Source organism: Chiloscyllium plagiosum, unplaced genomic scaffold (assembly GCF_037043375.1).
Source record: "Chiloscyllium plagiosum isolate Xiang-an unplaced genomic scaffold, Cpla_swu_hap1 HiC_scaffold_19, whole genome shotgun sequence".
NCBI classification, from domain to species: Eukaryota; Metazoa; Chordata; class Chondrichthyes; order Orectolobiformes; family Hemiscylliidae; genus Chiloscyllium; species Chiloscyllium plagiosum.
In genome coordinates this window covers 58,519,222-58,540,210 of record NW_028270157.1, presented here as the reverse complement: position 1 = coordinate 58,540,210, position 20,989 = coordinate 58,519,222, and the positions used below count along the sequence as shown (strand labels likewise).

The 20,989-nt window shown below is 43.4% G+C and overlaps 1 protein-coding gene across 4 annotated transcripts in view; it reads left to right on the top strand.

Annotated features, from left to right (window-relative positions):
• LOC122559526 (metabotropic glutamate receptor 8) overlaps positions 1–20,989 on the top strand; it is a 447,166-nt gene that overhangs the window by 236,267 nt on the left and 189,910 nt on the right. For all 4 annotated transcript variants that reach the window (XM_043709129.2, XM_043709130.2, XM_043709131.2 and 1 more), the window contains exons 4-6: positions 18,640–18,775; positions 19,948–20,102; positions 20,545–20,682. In XM_043709129.2, coding sequence (XP_043565064.1) covers positions 18,640–18,775; positions 19,948–20,102; positions 20,545–20,682 — 429 coding nt within the window. The remainder of the gene's footprint in view (positions 1–18,639; positions 18,776–19,947; positions 20,103–20,544; positions 20,683–20,989) is intronic.

The window sequence follows — 20,989 nt, the reverse complement described above, 5'->3', positions numbered from 1 at the left end:
CCTGGATTGTCCTGATTTCCATGAGATTCTTTCTCATTCGTGGGCGGCACGGTGGCACAGTGGTTAGCACTGCTGCCTCACAGCGCCAGAGACCCGGGTTCAATTCCCGACTCAGGCGACTGACTGTGTGGAGTTTGCACATTCTCCCCGTGTCTGCGTGGGTTTCCTCCGGGTGCTCCGGTTTCCTCCCACAGTCCAAAGATGTGCAGGTCAGGTGAATTGGCCATGCTAAATTGACCGTAGTGTTAGGTAAAGGGGTAAATGTAGGGGTATGGGTGGGTTGCACTTCGGCGGGTCGGTGTGGACTTGTTGGGCCGAAGGGCCTGTTTCCACACTGTAAGTAATCTAATCTCGACTAAATTCCAGTGAACACAGTCCTAACCGTACATTAGTCCTGCCCTCCCAGGGATCTGAAACAAAAACAGAAATTGCTGGTGAAACTCAGCAGGTCTCACAGCATCTGTAGGAAGAGAACAAATTTAACATTTGACGTCTAGTAACTCTGCTGATGGAGAGTGTTGTAGCATTAACACATGATAGGCAGTAAGGAAATTGCAGAGTGGCTATTTGTCCTTTGTATTTTAGATCGTGTTCCATGAAACATTAGTTTGATGAGGTCACGACAGATAGTCAGCCAGTTGTTGGATCTTGTAGTAGTCTCTTCTCTTCCTTTTGCTCCCACCCCTGTTCCTGAGTTGCTGTAATCTTAGTATCATGGCCTAAGGTGCCATCATGGCTGCTTATTGAGAATATAATGGATGACCTTCATTGGAATCTTGCTGGTTTTGTGCAGTTAGTTGCAGAGTGGAGACATGAGTAAGAAGAAAGCAGACATCTCTTGTTACGAAGCGACTGGCCTCTGATTTGATGTTGTGGCTCAAGTATCATTGAACATTTGGCTGGTGCAGAATTATCACATCAGGACTCCGACCAGGATAACAGGCATTCATCAGCATGATCTGCTGGGCATGCCAAACAAATACTCATGCAGCAAGTAGCAACCTTTGTGGTGTAGTTGCAGTATATCTCAGCATTGAGGAGTAGATCTTGCCGAGCGGATGTGTGTGCAGTTGGTAACTACCTGAGCCGAAGAAGCTCATCAGCTCGGTGAAGAGAGAGAGAGAGAGACACACACACACACACACACACACACACACACACACACACACACACACACACACACACACACACACACACACACCTGACACTTATCCTCTGTAGCGATGGGCACCAAGCAGGGAGATTTTCCTGGAATAACCTGGGGGTTTTGAGCCTTTGATCCATATTTTAAGTCTGATTTATTTCCTCATAAAGCCTTAAGTCATTGTGTTGGCAGTCAGAGTTCCATCTGCCTTGTAGTAGACGTAATAAAAGAAGGTTTAAGTCAAAGCTGAGCAGATGCGTTCAATGGAAGAAGCAGCTAAAAATGAAGGGAACGTTATATAATTGCTGGACAATCATCAAGGTGGTATCAAAGGAGGAGGTTATTCATCTGATGAAATGTTACAGTTAATTGTAAAGAGTTTCATTCTTTTATTTTTGTTTGCGCATTAAGTTGAGAGAAGGTGAGCAATATATTCTGATTTAAGGACCTCTACAATGAAAGGAACTGTTTACAGGATTGAATAAGAAAATTGGTTTTCCAATGCTATTGATAAAATAGTGTAAAAAATGTAATTGCCATAAAAGTAGTTACAGTTTTATTTGCAAATCTTTATCTATTTATACTAAACTCAGCAAATGGAATAACTCATAAGCTTGTATCTTGTGGGCTGAAATCAATTTGAATCGTGCTGCACACAGCTCTCTCTATAAATGGTGGATTACACTCCAAAGAAATCAGTCCTATTGAAGTTGAAATGAAAACAGTGGATGATAAATTACCAGGAGAAGTAGCAAAATTGTGGTTGACAAATATGTGGGCTCAGGTTTTGTGGTCAGCAGTGAAGGGACTGAGCTCACCATTCATTACACTTACTGCCACCCACTTACTATTTGTGGGCTTTTGAAGTGATCAAGCACTGTCCCGAGACATTGCTTCTCGTCTGGAACTCTCAATAGGGAATCTGTGATGTAGCAGGACTCTGCAATTTATCTGATTGAAGAATCCTTGCTGAGTCACATGGGATCCGTTTTAACACCTCAAAATGTACTTAAGTGGGAAACCAGTGGATAAGTACAGTACTTTCATATCCAGATTGCATGTAATTGATTGCCAAGTCTCTCAGTGATGTATTGGTACAGCAAAGCCTGTGGAAAAGCAGGGCAGCTTACTTATTTCCATCCTTATTTTTAGTTTTAACTGTGCATGCATAGACTCCAGAGGTAGCACGGTGGCTCAGTGGTCAGCATTGCTGCCTCACAGCATCAGGGTCTGGATTAGTGATGCTGGAAGAGCACAGCAGTTCAGGCAGCATCTGAGGAGCAGCAAAATCGATGTTTTGGGCAAAAGCCCTTCATTAGGAATACAGGCAGAGAGCCTGAAGGGTGGAGAGATAAGTGAGAGGAGGGTGGGTGTGGGGAGAAAGTAGCATAGAGTACAATAGGTGAGAGGGGGAGGGGATGAAGGTGATAGGTCGGGGGGGGGGGGAGGGTGGAGTGGATAGGTGAAAAAGACGATAGGCCGGTAGGACAAGTCATGGGGACAGTACTGAGCTGGAGGTTTGGAACTAGGGTGAGGTGGGGGAAGGGGAAATGAGGAAACTGTTGAAGTCCACATTGATGCCCTGGGGTTGAAGTGTTCCAAGGTGGAAGATGAGGCGTTTTTCCTCCAGGCGTCTGGTGGTGAGGGAGTGGCGGTGAAGGAAGCCCAGGACCTCCATGTCCTCGGTAGAGTGGGAGGGGGAGTTGAAATTTTGGGCCACAGGCCGGTGTGGTTGATTGGTGCGGGTGTCCCGGAGATGTTCCCTAAAGTGCTCTGCTAGGAGGCGTCCAGTCTCCCCAATGTAGAGGAGACCGCATTGGGAGCAACGGATACAATAAATGATATTGGTGGATGTGCAGGTAAAGCTTTGATGGATGTGAAAGGCTCCTTTAGGGCCTTGGGTGGAGGTGAGGGAGGAGGTGTGGGCGCAGGTTTTGCAATTCCTGCAGTGGCAGGGGAAGGTGCCAGGATGGGAGGGTGGGTTGTAGGGGGGCGTGGACCTGACCAGGTAGTCATGGAGGGAACGGACTTTGCGGAAGGTGGAAAGGGGTGGGGAGGGAAATATATCCCTGGTGGTGGGGTCTGTTTGGTAGTGGCGGAAATGTCAGCGGATGATTTGGTTTATGCGAAGGTTGGTAGGGTGGTAGGTGAGCACCAGGGGCGTTCTGTCCTTGTTACGGTTGGAGGGGTGGGGTCTGAGGGCGGAGGTGCAGGATGTGGACGAGATGCGTTGGAGGGCATCTTTAACCACGTGGGAAGGGAAATTGCGGTCTCTAAAGAAGGAGGCCATCTGGTGTGTTCTGTGGTGGAACTGGTCCTCCTGGGAGCAGATACGGTGGAGGCAGAGGAATTGGGAATACGGGATGGCATTTTTGCAGGAGGTAGAGTGGGAAGAGGTGTAATCCAGGTAGCTGTGGGAGTCGCACAGCATCAGGGAGTCGCACAGTATCAGGGAGTCGCACAGCATCAGGGACCCAGGCTCGATTTCAGCCTCTGCAGACTGTCTGTGTGGAGTTTGCACGTTCTCCCCGTGTCTGCGTGGGTCTCCGGGTGATCCAGTTTCCTTCCAAAGTCCAAAGATGTACGGGCTAGGTGGAATGGCCATATTAAATTGCCCATAGTGTTAGGTGCATTAGTCAGAGGGAAATGGGTCTGGGTGGGTTATTCTTCAGAGGGTCAGTGTGGACTTGTTGGGCTGAAGGGAATCTATTCGAATATAATCTAAATTGCCCATAGTGTCCAGGGATATGCAGGTTTAATTAGCCATAGGAAACGTGGGATTACGAGGATAGGGTAGGGTATCAGTCTGGGGTGGGATGGTTTCCAGAGGAGTGGTGTGGACTCAATGGGCTGAATGGCCTGCTTCCACGCTGTAGGGATTCTAAGTTATTGTTCAATTGACTCACTAATGTTGATGGGCTCAACTCGTTCAGTGATATCCGAAAGAAAAATTCGGGCTATGTTTTGGGAACATGACACTGAAGGGGACTATTTTGTACTGAGCCGCAGTGTTTAAAATGTTAAAAGGATCAGAGAAGAAACAGAGTATGTTTTCCGTCTAATGGGGCATCAAGTGTGAAGAGACATAAACCTAAAATTAGTGCTGGCCAATTTAGCAGGGAAATTTGGCATTACTTCTTCACAGAGAAATCTGGAGCTCTCTCCTCAAAATGTATGTGGCACCATTTCTCTTGGCTAAGGGTCTCTAAAGATATCAAGTAAAGGGGAATGAAGTTGAGCTACAGATCAGCCATGACCTTATCGAATAGCAGAGCTGTTCTGGACTTCAAAGACCCGCCGCTGTTCCAGTGGTCATCAATCATCCTTTCTGACATTTCTGCACTATTTCTCCTTCCTGTTTCCAGCATTATGGCGCTACTTCTACCTTGTAACAACAAGGTAATGCAATACTGCACATCTAATTTTAAATGGAGATTCAACAGCAATTAAATTTAGGTCTTGGCAGTATTTGGGGTTAAATCTAACTGTCTTATATGTGAAGGAGACACAGTTTTACATCTTCATAGGAAGTGATGCAATGTCATATGCTTTCTCTTACAGCCATGTGGCAAATTGAAGCCAAAGGACAAGTCTCCTTCCCTCAGCAGACTTGAACAAATACTTTTTGGCAGCATAACAAGATCAAGAATATTATAATAAAACAAACAATTGCATATGTTGGAAAAATTAGAAGTTGCTGTTGAAGCTATCAGGTCTGGCAGCATCTGTAGGGAGAAATAAGAGTTAAGGTTCTGAGTCCAGTGAGTCTTTTTCAGAACATTTCTGATGAAATGTTAACTCTGCTTTCTCCCCACAGATGCTGACAGACCTAATGGGTTTTGCTAGCAATTTCTGTTTCTGTTGCAAGAATATTATAATTTTCACTAGATTGCGAATATTAAGGATGTGCTGTTTACCTTTGGGAGTGTAGGTGGTGCTGGTAAAACTGACAGAAACTATCTTCTTTAAAATGTAATAGTGCTTACCATTAGAACAAACTCATGAAATTATGGCTGTATCATTATTTTCGCTGGTTTGTTATTTGTTTTTCACAAAAGCATCATGCAGGCCAACAATGCAATCACCCTCATTGGGCAGAATTTGATAGGGCCTGAACGACATGGCCTATTGCAGGATTTGAATTGAATTGAATTGAATTTATTGTCACATGTACTGAGGCACAGTGAAAAGCTTTGTCTTGCGAGTAATACAGGCAGATCACGTAGTTAAGTAGCATAGATAGTAAATAAAAGGTAAACAGCGGCAAAAACAAAAACACTGGTTCAGGCGAACGTTAAGAGTTTGTGAGTCCATTCAGTATTCTAGGGTAGGGTAGAAACTGTTGTGAAACCGCCTGGTGCGTATGTTCAGGCTTCTGTACCTTCTCCACGATGGTAGAGGTTATAGAAAAACATTGCCACAGCAGCCTTTCCTTGACAGTGGGCCTGGTGGATGGATTCTATAGATGGGAGGCTGGCCTTTGTGATTGTCCGGGCCGAGTTCACCACTCTCTGTAAACATCTCCGATCTTGAATGGTACAGTTGCCATGCCAGGTAGTGATACATCCAGTCAGAATGCACTTGATGGCACACCTATAAAAGTTGGCAAGGGTATTCGCCGTCATGCCAAATTTCCTCAGCTGCCTGAGGAAGAAGAGATGTTGTTGGGCCTTTGTAACCAGTGGGCCCACATGAAGATTCTAAGAAAGCTTGTTGTGGATGACCACTCCCAGGAGATTGACACTCTCCACTCGTTCCATCCCTGTGCTGTTAATGTGTAGGGGGGCATGAGCAACATCCTGCCTGAAGTCTGTCATGAATTCCTTGGATTTGCTGACATTAAGAGCTAGGTTGTTCTCAGTGCACCATTTTTCCAGGTCTTCCACCTCCCATCTGTAGTCTGTTTCGTTGCCAGCTGAGATTCGACCGAAAATGGTGGTGTCATCAGCGAACTTGTAAATGGCATTAGTCTGGATTTGGCGACGTAGTCATGGGTATACAGTGCATACAGTAGGGGGCTGAGTGTGCACCCCTGGGGGAGTGCTCCAGTGTTGCGTGTTAGTGACGATGAAATATTATCCCCAGTCTTCACTGATTGTGGCCTGTGGGTCAGGAAACTGAGGATTCAGTTGCAGAGAGTGGGACTTAGTCCGAGATCACTAAGTTTAGTAATCAGTCTTGAGGGGATAATAGTGTTGAAGGCTGAACTGTAGTCAATGAGTAGGATTCTTACTTCACTGTTCTTGGTGTCAAGATGTTCTAGGGAGGAGTGAAGGGCAAGTGATATGACATTTGACATGGATTTGTGGTAGAATCATATGAAAAGTCTGATGAGGCACATCTTGACCTTGGAGCAACCCACTGCATCTTTTAACTGAGTTCTGCATGTTGAAGCAAGGTTCTCACTACGGACCAGTGAGTTGTCTATTAAGTGGGATTATTGCTGTTGACAAACGTATTAACCGCACACCTCGCCTTGTTAATATGCTGATGAATTTGACCAGGGCTGCTCACTTGTTCCCTTTGAACTCGTTCACTTGGCATTTGCCTGCCTGCTCACAGCATCCTCCGCTTGCTTTGCTTAGCCAGTTAGAGTAGTCACGCAACCAGGCTGTTTGTTTTGCTGGGCAGTAATCCTCAGCCAGGGGAAAAGACAGCTTGTCATATGCTACATCAATCTAACATCCACATACCAGCAGCTCATGTGGTAAGCACACAGCATGCAAGCAAGCAAGCAGCCATGCCTCAAGACTTTGGGGAAATTGTCCTCCCCAAAGTTCACAAATGCACTGTCAGTGGGGTCCTGGTATACTAGGTCTCTGATGGAAGTCCGAGGATTAGCCATAGTCAGGCGCCCAGTCAAGGTGGCCTCAGTCAGAAGGCCTCTGCAGTCTGGGGAGTAGGTCACAGTCAGTCTCTGTGGCTCTGTAGCAACCAATGCGGGAGGTAGGTCAGTCTGTCAACTCCATCCAGAAAACTAGGGAAAAGGTGTTTCTGGGGGGATCAAGGGGGCCACTGCTATTGGAAGGAGATAGGAACTTAATTGTGGGGATTGGGTGCTGCAGGCTGGGAGAAGAAGAGACAACAATTGTGAAGTGGGGCAACTGTAGTTGTAAGGGGGGCATTTACAGTAAAGCATGGATGGGAATTGGTAATGTAGGAGGGGCTGGTCCATTCATCCATGGCTAAGACCACCCTGACATTAAAGGTAGACAATGTATGGATCATACCTGGCATGGTCAACTCATATGTCTGGGGGTAAAACACACGTAGATTGGGTGGGTGAGTATCTGGGGAGATGTGAAGCTGATGGAGTTCTTGAGGAAGTCTAGTAGGAGGGAGATCTGGATGTTCAGGCTTTCACTGCCATGTAGAGGTGGAGGCTGGGAAACACTGCCTAAAGATCATCATTTGTCCAACAGGGTGGAAATCGAAGCTACGCAATTAGCAAGAAAATGGCCATGACCACACCTAGACTGATGTGGATGTGGGTGGTACTGCCAAATAAACCTCTTGTTGTGTGATTTTTAACTTTGTACACCTAGAATGGGCACAGAAAGTGTCGCAACTTGTGAGGGAAGGAAACATTACGGAAAGCCCATGTACTATATGGTAAACAGACCTGGGAGATCTCTAATCCCTGGCAACCCAACTGTGTGCTGTACACCTCCCTGCCCATATACTTTGTGACCTACACCATTCACAGACATGTTATTGCATACAGAACACAGGGAGGTCCTCACCAGATTGTGCTTCCAATGTTGTGAACACTCCACCTGTCTGGACCATTTCCACCCTGTTGTAGTCTGCTTTCTCCTGGATTGAGAGAAATAGAGGAATTGAGGGAGTTGAGAGTTGATTGCGTGGCTGTTTGTGCATGTTCAGGTGGCTGAAAGGTGTTAGGTGTCCTGGGTGGAGTCAGTAGTGGGCACAAAGGTCGGGCAGGGTTAGTGGCATGGGGTGGGGAGGGTGAAGGGAAGAAACAAATGTGAGTGGGAGAAGATGCTGTGTGTAATAGTGAGATTGATAGAGGAGGACTGTTGGTGGGGCATAGGTGAAGTAGCAGAGATAGAGTGATTGAGAGACAGCACAGAGAAGAGTGCTCCACTTATCCTGGCTATTCTTCTGTGAAGACTGCATAGGTTCAGGTGGACGTATCAGGCCAGGCTGCCAGGGTTAATATGTTATCCCATACAGTATGAACTTAAGTCTTGTGCAGTAACCTTTAATGTGCCACCTTATTTAATGCCTAATTTAATATTAAAATTTACATTAATTACCTAAATTAGTGACCAGCAAAAAAAAATGAGCTAGTGGTAGATCAGCATGTATATTATCTGCAGCATATTATGGTGTCAAATTGTTTAACACATCTAATCCTTTTGAAAACTGCTCTGTAAAACATAATAGCCTAGGCTTTCCACCAGTCCCTTGTTTGGGATGTGAGACAAAACCTTTTTACCCTGGGATTCCTGCTTTATAGCTCTTGAGTCTGGCTGCCAGGAGATGGTCTCTGCTAAGATCTCATGCTGGTTAGTAGATGGGTATGCACTGCTCGGGATAAAGTTACCCAAGGAATTCCCTGTCGCACTTTTGGTTTCTCTTCAAAAATATTCAGGTTTCGTTAATAGGGGATGTAAAAGATGGTTCTCTGAAAATTAGTTGCTGCCTCCTCTCTGCTTTTTAATGATTGAACTTGGAGTGTTCAAGGAGTTTGACCTTCACTGCTGGCAGACTGGTGCTGTAGATCTCTTTCCTGCATCTGATACTCCTACTGTGTTATTATATCAGCATACAGGAAGTCTGAGGCATTGATCAAAGGCATCTGGATTATCTTTTGATGTAATGGAGCACAGACAATCCAAAATGTACAATTACTGCCTGAGATGGTTGTCTCTTGCTGCAGTCAAGGGAGTTTAAGTATCGTATCGGACTGTCATCTGTACCAAAACATAACCTATTATTGATGTTGACTACTATTGTAGCGCACGTCTACATTTTCCTGTGTTCAACATATTTTCCAATCAATCTGTTCAGAACTGTCATTAAACACCTCTGGAATAGGTAGGGTGTGAAACTGGGCCACCTGTCTCAGAGATAGGGATGCTACCACTCTACCACAGGAGCCCTTTGTTTTTCCTGTGCTCAATTCTTCAATAGATGAAGGCACTATATGCAGAGGGAGGCTTGATGTGCCAGTCTTGTCTAGGTAGGGGATCAGCACTGGTTAAAGTTGTATCTTGCCCAGAGGAAGATGGTTGTGATTGTTGGAGGCTGCAGGGAGTCCTCAGAGTAGGAGAACTCAAAGCATCATCATTGACCTTACCTCGATTATAAGATCAATGTGGGGATGTTTGCTGATGATTGCAGAATGTTCAGTACCATTCACAACACCTTGAATACTGTGTCCAAATGCAGGAAAGTTTGGATAATACGCAGGCTTAGGCTTACAAATGACAAGAAAAATTCATGCAACAAGTGCACTGGACAAGGCTATCTTTCACAGAGAATCTATCCATTACTCCTTGACATTCAAAGGTATTATCATCACTGAATCCTGCTCTGTCCTGGGGGGTTACTATGGATCAGAATCCAAACTGGACTAACCAAATACATAATGCGGCTATAAGAGCAGATCAGAGGCTAGGAATCCTGCAGCAAGTAACACACCTCCTAACTCCCCTAAGCTTGTGCACCATCTACAACGTACAAGTCAGCAGTGTGATGGAATACTCCCACTTGCCTGGATGGGTGCAGCCCCAAAAACACTCAAAGATCCAGGACAAAGCAGCCTGATGATTGGTACCATATCCACAATCATTCACTCGCTTCACCTGCAATGAGCAGAGGTAGTGCATACCATCTACAAGATGCACTGCAGGTATTCACCAAGACTTCTTAGACAGCACCTTCCAAACATATGACTACAGTACTTCCATCTAGCAGGTTAAGAACATAAGAACTAAGAGCAGGAGTTGGCCATCTGGCCCTTTGAGCCTGCTCTGCCACTCAATAAGATCATGGCTGAACTTTTTGTGGACTCGGATCCATTTACCTACGCTCTCACAGTATCCCTTAATTCCTTTATTGTTCAAAAAAAATCTATCTTAACTGTAGAAATGTTTACTGAAGTAGCATCAACTACTTCCCTGGGTAAGAAATTCCACAGATATACACCCTCTGGACGAAGAAGTTCCTCCACATTTCATTCCTAAATCTGCTTCCTCTAATCTTGAGGCCATGCCCTCTTGTCCTAGTTTCACCTGCCAGTGGAAACATCCTCCCTACTTCTAGCTTATCTATTCCCCTCATAATTTTATATGTTTCAATAAGATCCTCCCTCATTCTTCTGAATTCCAATGAATATAACCCCAATCTACACAGTCTATCCTCATAAGTCAATCCCCTCAACTCTGGAATCAACCTAGTGAACCTCCTGTGCACCCCCTCCAGTGCCAGTACATCCTTTCCCAAGTAAGGAGACCAAAACTGCACGCAGTACTCCAGGTGTGGCCTCATCAGCACCCTATACAGCTGAAACATAATCTCCCTGCTTTTAAACACAATCCCTTTAACAATGAAGGACAAAATTCCATTTGCCTTCCTAATTACCTGTTGTACCTGCAGACCAAATGTCTGTGATTCAGATAGAAGGACACCCAGGTCCTTCTGCATAGCAACATACTGCAACTGTTTACCATTCAAGTAATAATTCTTTTTACTTTGACTCCTACCACAATGTATGACTTCACATTTATTAGCATTGTATTTCATCTGCCAGACCTTTGCCCAGTCACTCAAAGTATCTACGTTCCTCTGTAAAGTTTCACAGTCCTCTGCACATTTTGCTCTGCCACTCATCTTAGTGTCATTGGCAAACTTTGACACACTATATGTGGTTCCCAACTCCAAATCATCGATATAAATTGTGAATATTTGTGGTCCCACCATCGATCCCTGAGGCACACCACCAGTCCCTGATTGCCAGCCAAAATAGCATTAATTTATCCCTGCTCTTTGCTTCCTGTTAGTCAACCAATCCTCTATCCATGCTAATATTTTAGCCATAACGCCATGCATCCTTCTATTATGCAGCAGCCTCTTGTGTGGTACCTTGTCGAAGGCCTTTTGGAAATCTCGATACACTACATCCGCTGGGTCCCCGTTGTCCACCTTGCTCGCATCGTGAAGCATGACCTGCCCTTCATGAACACATGCTGTGTCTGCCCAATGGGACAATTTTTATCAAGATGTCTTGCTATTTCTTCCTTGATAATAAACTCAGATAAGGACTGCAGGTTCCCCTCCAAGGCATTCACCACAGTAACTTGGAAATATATCAACAAATGCTCATTGTCACTGAGTCCCAATCCTGGAACTCACTCCCTAATAAGATTGAGGGTCTACCTCCACCAAATGGACTGCAGTGGTTGAAGAAGGCAACTTGTCACCACCTTCTTGAGGGCAACTGGGGAGAGGCAATAAATGTTGAGCCACCTCTGAATGAGTAAATAAAAGATGGAGGAGAATTTTATCACAGGGTTGGCATCAACACACCTCTTGGCACAGTGGAGGCTTGCCAGTCCATCCTCACTGCTATCACTTGCTGATAGTACACAGCACAGAAGGAAGAATCAATAAAACCAGGACGAGATATTGTGGTCTTACCTTTTGGATCCAACCTCCATCTTGAAATGTATGTCAGAGGGCTGACAAAAGGCTTGCTCAAAAGCGATTAACGTCAAGCAAAAGAGAAAAAAGAAGTGCAGACATGGAGTGTAAACAGCACTGAGGGCCTGAAAACATGGCCAGAATAGTGAATCAAAATGGGAAGGAATGCATAGAGTTCAGAGTCAGGGAAACAGAGAAGTAGCACATAAGAATAATGATGAAGTAATGAATTATAAGATCCTTGGGGAGTGATTTAAAAATGAAGAAGAGGATTTTAAGATGGTGGAGAGCCAGAATGGGTGTGATGGAAAAACAGCTCAAGACAGGCAGCAGAATCTTGGATACCTATAAATTGCAGAACATGGATTGGGAGTGGGATGTATTGGGGTGCTGGTGAGTGCAGTGGCTTTTGCAGGAATGGCAGAGAGGAGAACTTGGAATAACCAAATCTCTAGGCAACAACAGCATGGATAAGAATCTCACTACCCATGGATGAAGTTGGGGCAGAGATGAGTGAGGAGCTAGCTGGAGTGGACTGGGAAAGGAGTTTAGCAGCAAAATTGGATGAGGAACAATATCAGATATTTAAGAAAATAGTTCATAGATCACAACAAAGATAGGCCCTAATTGGAAAGGAGGATTCTAGGGATGGGATAAGGCCAAATATGGTCAACCATGGAAGCTAAAGAACATATCAGATTGAAAGAGAAAAAAATACAACTTTGTGAAAGTTTTAAAAAGTGACAAAAGATGACCAAAAATAATAAGGAGAAGATAAACTTTAAGGATAAACTTGCAAGTAATGTCAAAATGGACAGTAAGAGCTTCTTCAAATATATAGAAAGGAAGAAAGACCAAATTGAACATAGACCCCTGAGAGAACAAAGCTGAGGAGATAATAATGGAGGATCAGGCAATGGCAGAGGCATTGAATAAATACTTGGTATCAATCTTCACAGCAGAACACACTAATTGCATTCCAAAAATACTTACCAAGCGAGGAGCAAATGGATAAGAGGAAATAAATACAATAAATTTCTCCGAAGAAGTACTAGGGAAACTAATGGGGCTAAAAACGGATATGTCTCCTGGACCTGATGGGAGGCAGCCTCTGATATTATCAGAAGTAGCTACAGAGATAACAGATGCATTAGTAGTAACCTCCAAAAAAAACTAAAATTCTGGAAAAGTCCCAAATTGTTGGAAAATCGCCATGGTCATAGAGTCATACATCATGAAAACAGACCCTTTGGACCAACTTGTCCATGCCAACCAATTTTCCCAGACTAACTAGTCTCACTTACTGGTGTTTAACCCATATCTCTCTAACCCTTTCCTATTCATATACTTATCCAAATGTCTTTTAAATGTTGTAACTGTACCTGCATTCACCATTTCCTCTGGCAGTTCATTCCACACATGAACCACTCTGTGTGTAAAAACATTGCCCCTCAGCTCCCTTTTATCTTTCTCCCCTCACTGTAAAAATATGCCCCCTAGCTTTGAACTCTCCCATCTTAGGGAAAAGATCTTTTCTGTTCACCTTATCTATGTCCCTTTTATTTTATAATTAAACCTTCATAAGGTCACCTCTCAACCTACGCTCCAAAGAATAAAGCCCCAGTCTATCTGATCTCTCCTTATTACTCAGACCCCCTAGTCCTGGCAATATCCTGGTAACACTTTTCAGAACTCTCTCTAATTTAATAATATCCTTCCTATAAAAGAGTGACTAGAACTAGACAGAGTACACCAAAAGTGACCCCGTCAATCTCATGTGCAACCTTAACATGACATCTTGTGCCAATCTTTAATTTGAAAGGGAAGGAGACAAAATATAGATAATTTTCAGTCTGTTAGCTTAGCATTTATTATTGGGAACATGTTGGATTCTATTATAAAGGGTACGGTAGCAGAGTATTGAGAAATATATAATATGATCAAGCAGATGGCTTCACAAAAGGGAAATCATGCCTGGCAAATTCATTAAAATCCTTTGAAGAGATAGCAAGCAGGATAGATGAAGAGGAAGTAGTGTATATAAAATATTGGCTTTTGATAAGTTACAAACATTAAGTTACTTAAAAAGATAAGATCCCAGGACATTGGAGGCAGTATAGAGAGAGGATTGGCTAATTAATAGGAATGAGAGAGTTGGGAAAAGGATGGCAACCTGTGACTAGTTAACTACCACAAGGTTCAGTGCTGGGGCCACAATTATTTATAACATATATTAGTGACTTAGATGAGACAATTTGAATGTACTCTAACCAGGTTTGTGGATGACTCAAAAATAGGTGGGAGGGCAAATGATGAGGATAACACAGAGTCTGCAGAGGTGTATAGTCAGTTAAGTGAGTGGGATAGAACTTACTAGATGGAATATGATGTGGGAAAAGTTGAGATTATACATTTTGGGAGGAAAAATGGACAAGCTGAATATTATTTAATTGGAGGAAGACTGCAGAAGGCTACAGCAGGTAGGGGTTTGGAGTCCTTGGACGTAAGTTGCAAAAAACTAGCATTCAAATTCAGCAGGTAATAGGAAAAGCAAATAGGGTATAGAGATAGGCAGTTGAAAAGTGTGGTGCTGGAAAAGCACGGCAGGTCAGGCAGGTTCCAAGGAGCAGGAGCATCGATGTTCCGTGCACAAGCCCTTCATCAGGAATGTTGGGAGTGTTGGGCACTAGTCAGACCACAGCTAGAATACTGTGTACAGTTTTGGGTCTCTTATCTAAGGAAAGATATACTGACATTGGAGTCAGTCCAGAGAAGGTTCATTAGGATAATACCAGGTCTGGAGGGAAAGTCTTAGGAAGAAAGGTTGACTGGGTTCAGTCTATGCATATTGGAGGGGAGCAGAATAAGAGGCAACCTTAATGAAACATTCAAGATGTTTTGAGGTTTTGACAGGGTAGATGCAGAAAGATTGTCATCCCTTGTGGGAGATTCTGTGACCAAAGAGCATAATCTCAACATAAGGTGTCACCATATAAGAGAAGAGGAGGAATCACTTCTCTCAAAACATACTGAAGAGGTCAGGTTATTAAGTGTATTAAGGGCATAATGTTTAATCAGTAATGAATAAATGGAAAAATGGCAGGAAAATGGACTTGAGAATTATCAGATCAGCCATAATCTAACTGAATAGCAGAGCAGACTCAATGGGCTGAATGGCCTACTTTTACTCATACAACCATTAGCCTGACTTGGTGAAACCAGATGGTCTTCAGGACAGCGAAGGTGTGAAATCGAAAGCTTACCTTAGAGTTGATTAGGAAACTTATGGTGTGAAGTGCGTCGTTTAACCTGAGCCAAAAGGTATTTGGGGTCATAGAGTTGGTCAAGAAGATACAGGGTTTGGGTTTTGATCATTCCAGCTGGAAGATTTCTTCTCTCCTTGAAATGACATTTGCTAATGACAATGCCTAAGCAATATTTCAAAAGCTTGTTGTTTCATTCAGCAACTTAATATCTTCAGAAATCGTTCGATCTTTGGTGGTCACACGTCCTTAATTTGCTTAATCTGGGAATTCCTTTGGTCTTTCAAGTAAATAGTAACAGGAGTGGAGACAATCTTCAAGAAAACTCCACTGTTGCCTCATTTTAGCTCCTTATTAATCAAAGTAAACACTTAGATTACTTACAGTGTGGAAACAGGCCCTTCGGCCCAACAAGTCCACACCGACCCATCGAAGCGCAACCCACCCAGACCCATTCTCCTACAGGCAATTTAACCTAACCTGCACATTTTCGGATTGTGGGAGGAAACCCATGCAGAATTTGCAAACTCCCCACAGAGAGTCACCTGAGGCAGGAATTGAACCCAGGTCTCTGGCACTGTGAGGCAGCAGTGCTAACCACTGTGCCACCACGCCACCCACTTGGCTGACTGATCAATAACAAAGAGAAGCAGAACGGATTAGTGGCATGGGCACAGAAGCAAAATACTGTGGTTACGCTGGAAATCTGAAATAATAGCAGAAAATGCCTTGACTTGACAAGTCTGGCAGCATCTATGGAGTGAGATGCAGTTAAATGTTTCTGGTCAGTGGCATTTCATTGGATTAGCAATCAGATTATTGCAGGAGAATTATTTGGTGCAAATAAGATAAACACTAATGTCAGTTTCTCTTCCCACCTCAACAAAATTTTAAAAACTCATTTGTCAGTTTGGCTAAAGTAAAATCATCATAACCAATTCAGCATTGAGGCTACAATCCATGGCTACAGTGATGCTGACATCTTACATTCATTGCAACGCCAATGTAATTTTGTTCTTGTAAATGCTGTATCTTATAATCAATGTTTAATTAATTGAATCTGCAACTTGTCAATGGAAAAATTGGATAGATGGGTTTGGTAGAACACTGGCCTTTCATCTCTGAAACATGGTTCAGTTTGAGCCAAGGGAAATTTAATTAGCAAGAGTTACTAATGATTGCAAATTGAGTTTTGAATCAGTGTACAAATCCATTATATTTAAAGTACAGTCATACTTAACCCTAATTGATCTATCCTTCCAAGGAAAGTTGTAACAACATCAGCAGATAAAGCTTAAAAAAGACACATGAGTGCAGTGGGGGTTGCTTTCCTTCACAGTTCCCAGTGATGTAAATCCCACCTCATAGCAATATTCTAAATTTACTGTTAATTGAAGGAAAGCATAGTTGCCATGATTCAGAGCTGATAACACCCTTGAATGTGTCAGAAGGTTGTGAATTTTCAGAGGTTCAAAGACAAACTCTGTTCTGATAATACAGTGCAGCACTAAGAGTGTCCTGTCTGCTTCTGAGGTGAGTGCAAAAGATGCCAAAGCACTGTATTGTCGAAGAGCTAGGGAATTCTCCTTGGTGACTTGGTAAATATCTATCCCTTAACCAACACCTAAAATTGTATTCTCAACCCAGTAACACATTACTGCTAATGGGATAATGGCTGTGTGAAAATTAGTTTGTTTTTACATGACAGCATTGACTACAGTTCGAAAGTTCTTCAATGGCTATAAATTGCATTCGGGATGGCCTGAGGTTGTGAAAGGCACATTATAAATTCAATTTCTTCATTTCTGACTAAATTCCCAATCTTTATCAAATCAATACAAGCAAAATAGGATAGGGTTGTTGTTGGTGGCGTTGAGGTGGCCTTAAACTGCTGTCATGTGCCTCTTTCAACTGACAGAACTATATCAATAAAGGCCTGGCAACTGACAACCCAAGTGTCAGTGTAGTCTGGGCAATGATGTGAAATGAGCCAGAGTCATATGCTTCACTCGTACTTAGGGTGCTACCTCTTTATTGAGATGCACTACATCTTGGATATTGTATTCTGAACCAGTAATACTGTTGCTAAGATGTATCCTTCATCTCATATCTCTTCCTTGAGTAATTTGGATTTAGAGTTGTCTTAGATGTAGCTGAATAGGCTGGTGCTATTTTCCATGGAGCATTGGAGGCTGAGGGGTGATCTTATAGAGGTTTATAAAATCACGAGGGACATGGATAGGGTGAAAAGCCAGAGTCTTTTCCCTGGGGTGCAGGAGTCCAAAACTGGGTGGTATAAGTTTAAGGTGAGAGGAGAAAGATTTAAAAGGGACCTGAGCAGCAACTTTTCCACGCAGAGGGTGGTGTGTGTATGGAATGAGCTGCCAGAGGAAGTGGTGGAGGCAGGCACAATTACAACATTTAAAAGGCATGGATGGGTATATGAATAGGAAAGGTTTAGAGGGATATGGGCCAAATGCTGGCAAATGGAACTAGATTAATTTAGGATATTCGTTCGGCATGGATGAGTTGGACCAAAGGGTCTGTTTCCATGCTATACAGCTCTATGATAGTGTGTGTGTGCTTCTCATTCTGTGACCTTCTCTGCAGCATTGGGAATCCAGCGCAGGATCTTGCAAGAAGAACTGACATGCAGTGCATTTTGTAGGATACTTGTGGATCCTCAAGGACTGTATCCTTGGGGAAGCAATAGCCCAGAGGTATTATTACTAGACCTATAAATCCAGAAACTCGGTTGACATTTTGGGGAACTGGGTTCAAATCCAGCCATGGCAGGTGATGGAATTTAACTTTAATAACCACTTTGGAATTAAGGGTTTAATGATGACTATTGTTGGGGAAAGCCCATCTGGTTTACTAATGTTCTTTAGGTAGGAAATCTGTCATACTTACCTTGTCTGTCCCAAAACTTGACTCTAGACCCACAGCAATCTGGGTGACTCTTAACTGCCCTCTGGGAAATTAGAAATGTGCAATAAATGCTGGCCTAGTCAGTGATGTCCACAGCCCATTAATGAATTTAAATATAATCTCTGTTCTGCATAGATGAATGGTGTGAAAATATTATAGCTCCTCGTTTAGTTGTAAAGGGGAGTTGGGGGTTACCTGCAGGCCAGAGGTGAGGCCAGGGATAGCTCAAGGCCTCATGACCAGACCTGTCGCTGATCTCCTGGAATTTCTGACCCAGACGTAGGTACACTATGCTGCAAAATAAGAGTCTGTTGAATGAGTTATTTGACAAGAACACTGACTCTAATAATTCTGTTGCATTCATATTTCGCAGCTATATTTTATTTGGTTACTTAATTAAAATACAATAGTAGAGTTGGACTGTCTGCTTGTTTTATTGTATCAGTGGTGCCGTGGCACTTATGTTCATTTATATTGGTGCCCTGGGATGGTTCATTGACACTCATAGTAAACAGAACAAACTAACATGGATTAGATGGCACCCATTCCTACACATGGTAAGATATGTGATTAACTATTGCAGCTGCTTCAATTGTTTAGTTAATAACGTGACAATGTTCTTTCCCTTAGGTAGGGTTTGCATTGCTCAGTCACTGAAAATCCCCCGAGAGCCAAAACCAGGCGAATTTGACAAAATCATCAAACGCTTGCTGGAAACCCCCAATGCTCGTGGAATAATTATATTTGCAAATGAAGATGACATCAGGTGCGCATAACTCCTTTATGTAAAAGTTTTGTTTTGATTCCTTTGTGGGACATGGGCGTCGCTGGCTAGGTCAGCACTTATTTCCCACCTCAGTTGCCCTTGAGAAGGTGATGGTGAGCTGCTTTCTTGAACTGCTGCCGTCCACATGCTGTTAGGGAGGGAGTTTCAGGATTTTGACCCAGCAACAGTGCAGGAACAGTGATATATTTCCAAATCAGGATGTTGAGTGGTTTGGAGGGGAACTTGCAGGTGGTGGTGTTACCATTTATCTGCTGCCCGTGTCCTTCTTGATGGAAGTGGTCATGGGTTTGGAAGGTGTTGTCTGAGGAGCTTTGGTGAATTTCTGCAGTGCATGTTGTAGATAGTAGTCCCTGCTATTACTGAGCATCAGTGGTGGAGGTGTGGATGTTCGTGGATGTGGTGTCAATGAAATGGACTGCTTTGCCCTCGATGGTGGCAAGCTTCTTGAATGTTGTTGGAGCTACTTCCATCCAGGCAAGTGGGGAATATTCCACCACACTCCTGACTGGTGTCTTGTAGATAGTGGACAGGCTGTGGGAAGTCAGGAGGCGAATTATTCATTGCATTATACCTATTGAAGAACTATTGACTGCATTTTGTTCAGGATCCCTGGGAATTGCTCATCCATGTGATGCCAATTTCTATTTTGCTAAGGGGCAGGGAGGAGTTGGGGGTGGTGCCACGGATTTCAGCCAGATTTTCGATCATAGCAGTATTGCAAATGAATAAAGCTGTTGAAAACAACAATTTGTAATGGCTGTGGATTCCTCTGAGGGACACAGGGAGCTCTAATGCAATGACATGTCAGGCTGCAGCCTTAGTCTTTGGGAAATAGAACTGGTTTTCTGATGTTTACAAATACAATAGCTTGGAAAATAACTGCTGAGGTGGGAGATGGGTGACAAAGTGAACATGACAGGCAGAATGAATTAGACCAGATTAGGTGACCATTTACTGTGATGCAGATGCATGTTTCAAACAGATGTCCCTGCTGTTTGCTTTTTATATGTTGGGCTGTCAATGCGATGGGTTAAGTGGATTGCTCCTTTTTGCCCTTTTTGACGGGTGGGGCAGGAGCGAATGACCCAAAAGGGCTGCTATTGTTTCCGAGTGCAATGTCAGTAACACAGTTGCTCGCACCTTCTCCACAGCCGTTTGCTGGAGGCTGCCAAAAGATCCAATCAGACCAAGCACTTTCTCTGGGTCGGCTCTGACAGCTGGGGTTCAAAGGTCGCACCGGTGCACCAGCAAGAAGAGGTTGCTGAAGGAGCTGTCACCATTCTTCCCAAGAGAGCATCGATTGAAGGTAGAATTACCTGAACAACTTTCTCAGAGAACCATCTTGCTCATTTTCCCATGACCTGATTGAAATTCATGATTTGAGACTGAGCTCAGCAGAAAAGTGCCACACTCTGTAATATTTCCCTCCAGAGGTGAAAAGATCAGTGTTGAGGGAAATTGGCAACAAACCACATTAATTTATTTACACTGCAGACTGTCAGAGCTCAGGACAGTAGTGATAAGTTTTCCTGTATTTTCTTATCTGAGTTAGCTGCACTGTCAGCGTTATAAATTTCGGGATTTGTTAAAATAAAAAATCTAACTGGTAATAAACCCTAGAGAAAAAGAAGTGACACTGTTGCTAGCACAATCATTTTATTGACTTGCATCACTCATCTTAGATGGTTCAAAGACTTTTGTGCACTGTCCACAGTTTGACACATCTGACCATTTTGTTCCTTCCTCAGGCTTTGATAGATACTTCAGAAGCCGTACACTGGAGAACAACAGAAGGAACGTTTGGTTTGCCGAGTTCTGGGAGGAAAACTTCAACTGTAAATTAAGCTGGCATGGGAAAAGGAATAGCAAGGTCAAGAAATGCACAGGTAATGGAGTGACCTTAGTAGAGTACAAACTATTTGCTGCAGTTGGCTGATTCCACAGATTTCGGTCTTGCTCTTGGTGGAAACTATTATCTCCTAGTGTCAGTTAGCTAACACTGAACAACCATTTCAAAGTTTCTATGCTTGCATTGTACCTGGAAGCTGCATATCTGACATTACGTTGCTGCAGATTGTTTTATAGAATGTAGAGAATCTTTCAGATTAGGACGAGACCTACTTCCCTCAGATTGTCTATGTTCCTGTTACTGCATCATAACATATTGCTGGTCCAGTTGACCCCATCACTATT